The sequence below is a fragment of the Thunnus albacares genome, chromosome 10 (assembly GCF_914725855.1).
Source record: "Thunnus albacares chromosome 10, fThuAlb1.1, whole genome shotgun sequence".
Taxonomy (NCBI): domain Eukaryota; kingdom Metazoa; phylum Chordata; class Actinopteri; order Scombriformes; family Scombridae; genus Thunnus; species Thunnus albacares.
The window spans coordinates 20,078,358-20,091,531 of record NC_058115.1 but is presented as its reverse complement, the minus strand read 5'-3'; the positions used below and the strand labels follow the sequence as shown (position 1 = coordinate 20,091,531).

General features: G+C 38.8%; 1 protein-coding gene across 1 annotated transcript; it reads left to right on the top strand.

The window, feature by feature from the left end:
* Positions 1–773: 773 nt before the first annotated feature.
* si:rp71-46j2.7 lies at positions 774–12,789 on the top strand. Its single transcript, XM_044364256.1, has 16 exons — positions 774–1,128; positions 2,308–2,410; positions 3,246–3,459; positions 3,802–3,944; positions 5,370–5,532; positions 5,690–5,745; positions 6,675–6,862; positions 6,960–7,070; positions 7,200–7,325; positions 8,042–8,140; positions 8,227–8,385; positions 9,915–10,545; positions 11,458–11,521; positions 11,662–11,855; positions 11,939–12,027; positions 12,133–12,789. The coding sequence occupies exons 1-16, from the start codon at positions 940–942 to the stop codon at positions 12,229–12,231; spliced, it is 2,628 nt and encodes an 875-aa protein (XP_044220191.1). The 5' UTR covers positions 774–939; the 3' UTR covers positions 12,232–12,789.
* Positions 12,790–13,174: the final 385 nt, after the last annotated feature.

The window sequence follows — 13,174 nt, the reverse complement described above, 5'->3', positions numbered from 1 at the left end:
AGGTCTGTTTGGCCCTCTGTTCTCATATTTATTTAGTTGAAAAACAGTGTTGGCGCCATCGTGTGGTCTTAATTGGCAACTGCCAACCTTAAATTAATGTAAGTATAGTTAATATAGTAAATATAATAAATGTATATATCAAATGACGGTACTGATAACATTTAGAGCTAATGCAGATTATATTAGTACAAAAGAGCTCCAGCGACTAGTAAACCACTTCTACTTTCACATACTGCTGAATTATTTTTCATCACCATAAACATCATCATAAGAGCTTTCATCATTTAGAGGATAGATAGAAGGTTTCTGTGTCGAAATGAATTATTTATCTACTCATTTTAATTACATCTCTTGTGGATATGTGTAATTATGGATGTGGTTGAGAGATTAAATTTGTAAATAAAATGTTACACGTCAATCTAAGTAAATAGCCTCAGGCCTGCATGAGCTAAGCAAGTAGCCTACACACTTTTAAATATTTTAGAAACATTATCTCATATGTTATGACATAAAAATACACAAATACCCGAATTAAATCTAGATTGCATAAAAGATGTTTAATTTGCAATGATAGATAGATAGATAGATAGATAGATAGATAGATAGATAGATAGATAGATAGATAGACTGGTGAGTGGGTGGATGGATGGATGGATGGATGGTAGGTAGATGGATCCTTGTTGTCAGGTAAAGCTGTAACCTGTAGATGGCATCCTGTCATAATCAACAACAGGCACGCGGGCAGCGCCTGCAGCCAATCACAGCTCTAGTTCATTAAAGTTCGCCTTTTTTCCGCCGTTTGAGTTCATGTGTTCAGGAAGCAGCAATTTCTTGACAGTGCAGAAGATGAGGCAGAACAAACCAGCCCCGGCTATGTGCAACACACCTCGGTCCAAAGCGAGAGATACGAGCAAAAAGAGCGTGTTTTAAGGAAAGAAGATGTATCTATGGCGCCTCTCCATCGCCATAAGCCTCGGCTTGCTGTGGTATTTTTCAGATTGTGGTCGGACAGTGACACAGTACTTTTTATGCTTCTTCTTTTGTTTGTCGACTCCGCTGTTATTCGGGAACAGTGGGCGAGAGACCAGCACTCAAACTGATGAAGAGACGGAAGAAAGCCCTCTCCAGGTAATAAATACATGTTGCATTGTTGCATCGCACAGTGTCATTTCTCACCGGAAAGAGTTGCTGTTAGTTGCATGATTCAAACTGAGTCATCTTTCAATGAGGTCATAATACACTGACACACTGCGGGTTATATGATGCCACTTTAAACACACCTTACATACTACATACTACCTTATATAAGTTATCAACTGAGACGTTTTTAAAAAATAGGAATGGAGTAGTGATGTCTTTAAAATCCTTATCAAAGTGTCAGTCAGTCATCTAACTTGTTTGCCGTGCTTATGCTCAAGTTCCACAAATACTTGAGCTGTTAGAGAAGTCACGTGTTAAAAATATTATCAGCTACGGATGTCATAGCCCGAGGTGCTATCTTTTTTTTGGTGGTGGGGGTGGTTAAGGGTTAGCGCTGCATTTTAGGCCTGAAAAACACATCCCACAGCCCAGTGAAACCTAGAGTAGTGGTTCTCAAATCCCTAAACTGACACAAGTTAGACCACTGACCCCCATTTGATAAGACTTTGTCCCAGGGTCCATCTGATAAGACTTTTGTTTTTAGATGTTTTATTACAGAAAGTGTATGAAACCCATGACCAAAACAGTGCGACATTCTTTTATTGTGTTACTTATGGATGTAGACTAATGAATTATAGTGAAAATAAATGATTCTTCTTTTTGCTGAGGACCCTTGGAACCTCCTTAAGGACCCCTGTGGGTCCCACCACAAGAACCACTGACCCAGAGTTCACCACTAATTGATGCTACAGTTTTTGTTTTGTCCTAAGTCATATCAATGCCTGGTAGTTGACTATTAGAGTGCATTTACAGGCATACAAGTATCCCGGTTTTGACTCTTATCCTGGTTTCGATCATATTCTGGATAAGGTGTTTACATGATTCTAACAGTATTCAGGTTTCTGATGATCTGTGTCCAGTTGTGTCTTGATTCCTCAACGCCTTAGCTGCTCATTTCTCTACCAACGAAGAATGTTCAGAAACTTGGATCAGGTGTTTACCTGCGACAGTATCCTGGTTTCTATTGGAGTACTCCAGTTAGCATATCCAAGTTTCTGAAACCAGGATGAGGATATATAATTTACATGCGCAACACATATGCAGGATACTCCAAAAACCAGGATACTTGTGCGCATGTAAACACACTCATAGTTCTCTATTTTTCAGGGAACTATTGCAGTGGAGTATCATGACTCGACTGATGAAGGTAACAGGCAGGCTGAACCACTGGAGTCACAGTATCCACATGTAAAGAGATCTCTACAGCAAGGTGAGGCGTGTTTAACAAAGAATAAAATGTGTTTTAAAGCAGTGTTAACAAATTTGTATTTGCAGGTTAGAAATGCTTTGCATGAAGTGAATGATAAAAAAAAGAGTCAAAATTCTGCTCTTGACCCCTTCACAGTGTTTTGTCAGCAAAGTTTAGCCATGTTTTGACTTGACACAGTTGAAAAAGAGGAGAGTTTTGCATAGACACAGCTGCAGCTGGAGATCATATTACAGTTAGTGAGGAGGGGCTTTAAGGGCAGAAAGGAGGAAAACACTCCCTGTCAATAGTTGGGTCATATGTAGCCGTGATGTTTCAAACAGGAAATAAGATATCTGCTTTTCATGCCTCATTATCAGCCATATTTGCTTCTGTTTTTTTTTTTTTGTGCAGTGTCAATGAAATTGGTTTTGTACAATAAGATATCAGCTCTGAATGATAAATAAGTGTTTTTTTAAACACTGTTCTTGATGCTATCATCTGGTTTCCATTTCAATTGCTCAAGGTTCCTGCAGACCTTGAAAACTATTTAAAACTTGTGGAATTGAGAAAGTAGGGCCTTGGATTTTATTCAGTTCTAGATATAGCACTCATGTTCAAATGTATGAACTGTTAAGACCTTTATTAATCTCATCAAAAACAAGTATATCTCAAGGAAAATGGATATTTGTATTGAGCTTAGTAATGAATAGTTTCCACAGGATTTCTGGACCTGATGAGATCATAAGCTAGTTTTCACCGAACTAACTTGAAAGTCCTTGAGTTGGATGTTGAGGAGGTGTACGTGGGAGCTCGGTGTTCATGTGAATTGCCTTTGTGCTGCGGCTGCTCTCCACAGTGTTCGAGTGTGCCTACGCTCAGCTGATTCTGCCTTGGTACCGCGTCCCTGAGCCATGTGAGCTCCAGCCTCTGCACCAGGTGCTCAGCAAGCAGATCGACTTCGTAATCGACCGACTCATCGAACGAGCCAAAGACTTTGATGTTTGCCAGGCGGTCGTGGGCTCCATTCGCATTCTGACCCAGCACTTGCATCATGCAAGGCACTCTGACGGGTGAGAGTTTACACCTGCCTCCTGTTTGAAATGACTCACAGTTTATACTGCTGCTGCTTCAGTTACTCTTTGCTCTCAGGAATGTGTCTGAACTCTATAAACATCTGACATATGAATAATTTACCATACTTTTATTGGATCATACCTGCAGTCACATCCTAACGTGTTTCTTTTTGGTAAATGATGTTTCAAGGTGAAGTGCATCTAATTCAGACTGAAGATTTAGATCAAGTGATTAACAGATCTGTGGTGATAAAAAAATCTTTGATCCAGTTTAGTACTTATTAATCGCTGGATTTGCTTCTTCTTCCTTTGCTTCCTTTGCTGTGTCTTCTGTCTCAGAGAGGTCTTGTTCAGCTCCAGAGCAGAGGAGATGGCAGTCCTCAGGGAGTTTTCTGATGCCCTGGTACGTAACCTTTTTCCCGAATCTCTCCGGGGCCAAGAAGTCAACCGCTGTGCCTTAAACGAGATCGTTGCCTTAAAGGGTGAGGAAGCATTTAATTTTCTCTCTGCAGGAAATCTGTTTTACATAAGGACTAAGTCTCCCATGACTTCTTTTATAAGTGCGAACTGTGTGTAATCCTTTTATTTTCAGTAGCATTGTAGAGCTTAGGACATGAATTTTGGGTTACATTAAAGGAATGATCCTTCCACAGTGATTTGCCAATTCCCTTTTAAGGGTTTTTTTTTAGTAACAGATAACATGTTTCATATCTTGGGGGTCTTGCCGTGCAGTAGGTTTTGCAATTATGCATATTGCTCAGTTAGAATAAATGATTTTTATGGCTTTAGTTAAAGAGTTATCTGCAAGTCAAGGCTGTTTCTCATCTTGTTGGCTCAAAACAGCTCATTTCTGACAAGTGTTTTCTTCATATATAACATGTTAAAGGAAAATCACTTATTTCCAATATGGTCCCAAGAAAACAGGCCTAAAACTAAACAATGAAATCCAAAATTACATCATCACAAATGAGATAAAAAGTCATAAATGTCATAAACATCAGTTAAACATCAAAACCACATAAGAACAATTTCACAAGTTGTTATATTATTTATGTGGTCATCTGGTTGTGTGCCAGACTGTTTCTTGGCTGGGATCTTTAGAGGTGCTGGACAGGGCCAGACCAGCTATTTCCCTCTGCTTCCAGGCTTTATGCTCAGCTAAATTAACCGGATACTGTTAGCTCTCAGTAACAAAGCAAATTAAAGTGTTTCCCTAAAAGACTGGAAACAGGGGAAACACTTAGCCTGCCTCTGTCTAAAGATAACAAATCCATTAGCAGCTTCTCTGAAACTCACTAATTAAGGCATTACATCTTGTTTGTTTAATCCAAACACAAATCAAAGAATCCAATGTCAAATTGTGAGATGATTTATTTATGATTACAGACATTAAAAATCCAAGGGATGTTAAAGGGAAATCACTTATTTCCAACACGGTCCCTAGAAAACAGACTTAAAACTAAACAATAACATCCTGAAATCCAAAATTACATCACCACAAATTAGATAAAAAGAATAAACGTCATAAACATCAACTAAACTTTAAAACCACATAAATACAACAAGAACAATTTCACAAGTTTTTATATTATTCATGTGTTTATCTGGTTGTGTGCCAGACTATTTCTGGCCTGGGAGCTTTAGAGGTGCTGTTTCCCCCTGCGTCCAGGCTTTATGTGCAGCTAAATTAACCAGATAACAAAGCAAATAAATGTGTTTCCCAAAATGTTAACTATTCCTTTTTACATTTTTAAACGGTGGAGCCAGTACTACTAACTGTGCAGCTGTATTAAGAGGATTTAAATGGAATCCACTGATAGTGTTGAATGTGAATATTTAGCCTCAGGATTTCAGTGTGTTTATAGTCACAACAAACAGAGAATTAGCATATTGGCTGTTTTCTTCAGGGCTGGGGCTGTTGGTGACATGGCTGTCCGACCCCGACAACCTGAACCAGCTGGTGGTGAGCCAGCTTGACAGCGTGACCCCCAAAGGCTCTGTAGAGGGGCTGTGTGGATCAAACATGGAACGTGCCTCTCTGGCTTCACAGGAGGGAGAGGGCAGTGAAGTGTGAGTGGCTGTCATCTTCTGCACCCCGCTGGCTTCACCTAGTCATAGTGAGCCTCAAAGCGATGACTGTATCAGCCACCTTCTGTGTTTGAAATTGGAACTGACCTGGTTTTGTTTGGTGGCTGTTTTTCTTTTTTTGTTTTTTTTGGATTTGTAGGAGCTTGGAGGGAGCAGGAATTTCAACCAGCAGCAGGATCGAGGGCAAAAGGAAAAGTGAGGTTTTTGTTTGTTTGTTTGTTTTTCTTCCTTTTTTTGAATTAAGTTGTTTAAATACAAGGTTTATGTAATTCAAAGTTCTGTGACACTTCAAGCTGTAAGAATAGTAGTTGTGATTTTACCCTGCTTTTCAATTAAGATTGAAAAATCGCTTTAGATGAAGACAACGGAGACTTTAGAGAAGCAGATGGAGTAGTTATTGTGTGTTCAGAGAATAGATGCCTGTGTTTGCATAACGTCTTGCACAACAGTTTGATGATTAGCAATGTGTTGTCAACTATGTGACATTACTGTTTTACCAGCCTGCATTTCAGTGCATAATTAGTCCTCTGTTTCTTTTGTTTGTTGGTCTAGACAACTAATTACATAAATGGCAAACTGAATACCAAACGATTTCTTTGCTGTCTTCAAGCAACTAGCTTCTATTTGTATTGCAAACAATTCAGTGTTAATGACAACTGAATGAGAATTGATTATGGCATGATAATGAACCATCTGATATAATAAATATGCATATCTTCTGTAATGATCGCATCGTAAATTCTGAAAAAAAAAAACCCACCTTCATTTGTTATAATCTGTAAGAATGATCGAACGAATCAGGCCATCACATGCATCATAGCATTGAAAGTTTGTTTACTAATCCTTGCTTTCTGTGCCTGCATGCTTAACCAAGTGTGCGTTTATATCCGGGAAGTTTTACTCAGTCATTCCCCATTATAGTGATGCTCAAAGGTTATGCAGATTTCCAGTCCAACTGCCAGTTAAGTCGAGATCAAGGTGGAATTTATGGTTATTCTCTCCATATAAACTATTTAGGCACTAAGGAAAAAAATGTGTACAAAAAACAGTAAAATAAGAACACTGATGACAGGGCATAAGCTGTGAAATTATCTCACTTTTTAATATGTGACTGTACTTTTCAGGCAACAAGATAAAAGTAGGATGGTCAAAATTTGTGGACAAGATGAAGACCAAGAAAGCCAAGAAGAAGAAGATGAAAAGTATGGAGCAGGAGCTGGTGATGAGGATCATGTCCCTCCAGGCTGACGTGTCCGAGGACGATGTCAGTAGCAGAGAGAGCTCCGTTCACAGCCAGCAGGACTCTGACGTGGTGAGGATGCTGCAGAGGATGCAATATATTAAACTGAAGATGACAGTTTGTGAAACATGACAGATTCATTGTTTCTTTTTGGCCAAACACTCATTAGGAGGAGAGGGATCTGGAGAGCTACTTGACAAGGGTCCAAGAGGACATGATAGAATTCAAGCTGTCGTATGAGATGTGGTGCGTTGGCTGCTGGGTTGTTAGCATCCCTCAAGTGAGTTATAAATATCTGACAGAGTGGAATGTCCTCGAGGCTTGTTATGTGCATCTGTATAAACTTGTTCTTGGACGGTATGTTAATATTTGAGCTTGGACTTTGAAGCAGGAGTTGTCTGTATTGCAGGTCGACTGGGAAAATGAGGAGCTGGTGTTCACTGTTCACCTGGAGGAAAAAGACAGCCCTGAAAACCTGCAGTGGGACATCAGAAAGACCTACATGGATGTCATATTTTTCCGCAACAGATGGCAGGTAAGGGACAGCCAGAAAGCTTCTTTTGCTTGTGTTAAATGTGTTAAATCTTCCTGCTTTTAACTAATCAAATCTCTGCAATAAAGTCTGCTTATGGTAAGTTAAATCCAATCTGGTCCAGATGTTTTCTTCTGTATTCTCCTTAGCAACACGACAGAAAGTAAAAATGTCAAAATCTGAGATTCTCAGGAGTTGGAGTGTGGACAACAGGGCTAAAATATGAAATACTACACAGCAAAACAATGAGGCTGTACTTTTCATGACCTAAAGGAAGTGACCTATTATCTGGAAATACCTTTCATACTGTAGATGTTCATCACATTTTCTACATTTTTTTCTGATGTATCAGCTTCTTGCAGAAATGTCAACATAATTGCATACATGGACATGTTTAATTATATGTATTTCATGTAGCCACATGTTCAGGTGAAAATGGTCTAGAGTAAAGAATGTAGCTAAAAATACTTTTCTTTGACCTGTTATGTACTGAGGATGAACCAGAGGGAAGCTTTGTTGTGAAAACAAACCACAACCTTTGTTTCACAAGCCTGGAATGTAACTTATGTGTACCAAAAAATGTAAATGCATTCAAATGGAACACTGTTTTGTTTTGTTTTGTTTTGTTTTTTTTTTTCTACTTTCACTGAATGTCCAAAACAATTTTGTATACCAAGTACTGTTAAAACGTGAAACTCTCTTGTCATAAAATCTTTCAGGACTCGACCAACCTGCCCACAATCTTGGTGCTGGAGGAGTCAGAGATTGATGATGAGGTCGTAGAAGAAGTAAGAGTATCAGTGGAGCACTTTCTGCAGGTGAACGACGCAAGAAAAAACACTGATGTGTTGACAGATACAGTTGAAAAACGTCATGACTCAAGATTTTGTTGTTTTCTTTTCAGGAATTAATATCTGATAATCTGATGGGCCGCGCTCAACCGGTTTTTCAGTTCCTCTGCCCACTTGAGAAACTGCTGAATGAAGATGAACATTATGGAGGCGTGTGGGGCCTTCTGAGCGGCTTGGCTTACTTCCTGACTCCAGGACAAGAGGAAGACGAGGTAAAGCTTCTCGTAACTGCTGTTCTTCAAGTTGATATCTTAAAGGATAAGGCTCAAAACCAGCGACAAACCAACAACAAACTGATCCAAGTAACAAGCCAAAGCCTTATTTAGCTTATTCCTTTGTGTCATAGACCTCCATTGTTGAGAGAGAGAGAGAGAGCAGGTGTGTGACAATGGCTGGCAGACCAGACCAGAGCAGAGAGTATGATGTTAGCAGTATAATGTTAGCTGTGAACGTCAGTGCAATGTGTGTACAGTTGAGGCTATTTGTCAGTGAATAAATGCTCCTACTGTATATTTAGAGATGTTTCTAGTGGAGCGGTATGTCCGCCTGCTCAGCCCCTGTTTTCCATGGATCTGACACCTTGCATCTCTGTTCTCCACATGCCTGCTCACCAAAACTTTGTTCTGCGCTCCATAAGAGTAGTTAACGTTATGGAAATGATTTGGATTGTGATATTAAAGATAAGATAATGAAGTTAAATGGAACATGATGCTGTGATATTGTCGCACCAAGCACAGACTTTTAAAAGGGAGCCAGTGCTTGAATAGAGGAGACGCTGCTATTTTTGTATTGTGTTTAAATATTTTAAATAAAATGTTCACACTGTTTTGTAAATGTTTATTCATGTAACTAACTGTATTGCTTTCATAAAGCCATATTGATTTTTCAAAGCTCTGTCAGATTGAAGATTTTGAATAATCAGCTTGAGCGTGGCTCAGCATCTGACAGAGCTTTGAATAATCCAAATGGCTTTATGAAAGCAATACAGTTAGTTATGTAATTAAACATATACAAAAAAGTGTGAACATTTTATTTAAAATATTTTACGTTCAAAAAACAGCATTGTCTCCTCTATTCAGCGGAGTCTTGTGATTGGTTCGCTCACAACTGGCAGAAATGATAGCCAAAACTACAACAATGAGACCAAAGTTTTAATAAACTTAAATTATTATTTAATTAAAAGCAAAGATATTTGGTCACCACAACAGCTATTGAATAAAGAAACATAAGAAAAAAAATCCAGCATTAGATGTGTATTCTAGCCATCTAGAAAACCACTTTCAAAGAAAGTGTAGTGTAGATCTAAGAACATTAGCCCCTAATTAGTCAAGCTCCAAAAAACCTGGATCCTATACTTCCCATAATACATCTTGATTACATCTTACAGTCCCTCCCTGCCTAGTAAACACCAAAGTCTTTGGTCTCTTTACCTTCTGTATGTAACACAGTCTTTCTGCTCTACTTTCTGATCTTAAGTCTCCAGCTGTAACTGAGATAACCCTGATTACATCACTATGACATCAGCAGGGTTTTTCAGAGCCACAGAAGACGTTATACAGCTGTTTCGCAGGCTGTATAATACTACTCATAATGCGTAAACTGAACATTGTGTAAAATTAGTGGAATGCCCCTTTAAAAACTAATATATTTGTTTGTTTGTTGGTGTCCGGCATGCTGCACCATAGAGGTCAGTACCTCAGGCTCAGCTGTCACAACTTCATTGTTTCCTTTTTCTTTACAGAACTTGAGCCCTGAGACAGTAGCCCTGAAAGAAATGATAGCGCCATCCCCACGACCAGAATCTCTACCTCACCCACGAGAATACCCCAGTGCCAGTGATGTTCCTGGTGTGACAGTCCCAAATATTGTTGTCTCCCGTTGGAAGTCTCATTTAGAACTGCGTGAAGCAGACGCAGAAACCGAAAAGGCTGTAAGCTCAGACTCTTCAAGTGAAAGCTGTTCTCAAGACAAAACAGAAGACTCTGATAATCCCTTCACCTCTCACATTAAAATGATCATCAGAGGACTGACCCGATCCAGGTCACAAGAGTCTCTGGTCTTGACAAAACATGCCAGCGATGAAGACCTTCCTCTTTCCGACTGCACGCCACACTGCAGCCAACATGAAGACTTGCATGTGGACGGTGCAGAAGGCCCGTCGTGGCGTCATTTCAGTGCAAGGTCAAATAAAAAGGAGAAAATAGGTTTCAGAATGTCAGCTGGATCTAATAAATCTAAAGGGAAGGACCACGGAACTGTTCCAAAAGGGGAGGACGCCCACTGTCAGAAAAGCCAAGTGAACCGGGAACATGTGAACCGGGAACATCTGGAGGCGACTAAAGCCATATTTGACCTGCTGAAAGAAATATCTGGTTGGTTCAGTGTTTAAAGTCAGCTTGTGTTCACTGCATTTAGAGCTTACCAGTGTTGTTATACTTGGCTGCCAACATTTTTTTAAAGCATACTGTAGCTTTTTAGATTAATCATTGCATTTTTCATAATTTTTGAACAGCCAGTTGTTTCACCTCTTTTCAGTACCATCCACAAAACTCCACCTCTAGAGACCTCAACATGGAAAGTAATTCTCTGCAGTGAGCATTTGGTTGTCTTTGTTAATCATCAGCGGGTGTTTTTAGGTGAAAGCATTGCTGTTTTGATAAGGTCTTTTGGTCATGCATTCGTGGGCTTTTGACAATAATCAAACAATGGACGGTTCCATTACATAAATTTTTAATCATACAGGTTGTAGGATATTCAGACTGTTGGGTCAAAGTGACTGGATGTCATGTTTGGTTTACAAATGTTTCACCATTTATCCAAGACGCTTCATCAGGAACATAAACTTTGAACTTTTCAAGCAAACTCCAAACCTATGATAGTTAATTTTTATATCATACTAAAAAAACTGATACCAGTGGCTTGGTGAAGGAAGGAAAATGCAGAAAAAGTGCTACTCTGTAGCTCTGCAGAGCTTTGTAGCCTCTTCTAGTTTTAGTTTTGGTTTTGATTGCACATTCACTGTTTGAATCTCAGCTGCTTTCAACCTGAAAGCCCCGAAAACACCATCATAAGTTCTAATGCCTAACATTTTTTTAAAAACATATGGTTGCTGTATCGCTCAGATTGTTTTGATGTATTTCTCCCCTCTAGTGGCAAATAGTTAATAATGCACCTTTAGTTATAAATGTATAATTTGTGACAAAAAAAGCTAAAACATGCAAAAACAAAATGGTCCTTTTTAGAAGTACTTGAAGACAAAACTAATACTCTTCTTGTCTTTACAGGAAACTCCATTCTTATAAACATTTTTGATACCATTTTGAAACCTTTCATGTCGGTCTTGAAAAAGTAAGTTTGGTGCCACAATACATGCATGCATACATACATACATACATACACACACACATATATACCTATGTGTACACACATACATTTGTTGGATCCTGGTCTATGAATGACCTCTGATTGTGAGCTGTATTTCTCGCCAGGAAAGTGAACACTTTCTTAAACAAGATCAACCCAACAGAAGCGCAGATGGCCGCGTACATCGATGCTCTGCGTGAGAAACAGTGGCCGGAGTTACCAGCAGCAGCAGCACCTCCTCAACCTCCTGCACCTCCTCGCACAGACGAGGAGAAAAACGAGACCAGGGAACGAGCGCACCACCTCATCAGTGCCAGATGTAGGCGACACCTCCCTGAGCTTTAATAGGAAATATTATTATTGATGGTGCATCTAAAACATATTTTTATGTTTTCTCCATAGATTCAAATTTTCTGGTCCTCAAGAAGACAGATGTGGAGACTGTTTTTAATATTTTCCAGAACAGTGAAGAAAACAAAACGCTGGTATATGTGAGTATCTCAACCTTTGTTTATTGTATCCAATTTGCATGTTTTATTCAATATTATGCCCAAGTCTTGTTCTGACTATGTTGCTGACTTTTAATTTCTTAACAGATGCTACTGTCATTCCTGTTTCGGGAATTGTTTCCCAATGAGCATTCCCTACATGTGAGCGCCACTGCCCTACAGAAAGTGACCAACTCCACCCCTTGATCTGTGAATTCCTAATAGTGTTTTTCGTGGTACTCTTTTGATATTTTAGAACATGAAATTATTTATCAAACGTCTTTAAATGCCTTTAAATATTGTCTGTCGACCATTACTGTCAAACACCTCTTTTTATGTTGTTTTTACCTCAAACTTCTCAAACATGCTGTGAATCTTTCCTCTGGTTTTTATTTTGTTTAGTTAAACTGCATTTGTACGTGTTCACTCGTCAGTGTGATAAATTGTGACATATTTGTGTGTGTGTGTGAAATCAGAAACAAATTTTCTGGGAGCCGACTTTTGATACCTTTTTATTGTTAAACAGAAAGGAGAGAGTAAACAATATTTTCTATTACAGTTTCACCCTTCACATTTTCATCTGAATGAATAAGAATTTCCTAAAATATTTTGTGTCACTTTGAGCACTTGTATAGGGTGAGTTTGCATTCTGGTTGATTTTACACATAAATCGAAACATGGACACACTGCCAACCTCTGTCAAAGGAAACTTGAAATAATGTAAATATTTTGAATGTATTCCAATTAAAATATTTTAATAAAATATGTTTCAGTTGTATTTTTGGCTTTGTGTATTTAGGTTGCATTTAGATGCTGTGAAACACTTTGCATAAACGTCGAGATGTGACTTGGTTGCTGATGTCAGCAGCTTATTTGCTCTGAAGCAATATTTGAGGAAAAGATTTCAGATGAGTTGAACAAGTTAATCCACTCAGAGAAATCCTGTAAGTGAAGAGTGAGATGTATTAAAATGATTATTATTAAAAAAGAGAGGCTAAAATGTCTTGGTAATATTCTGTCACATCACATTTTTCACATCAGATTGCATATCTGCATCAAATATGACTCATACAGCTTCAAACTTTCTTTTGGTCTGTCGAAAACTGGTTCAGATTAAAGACTGAGCAATTTGTCCTGCTGTGCAGCTCAG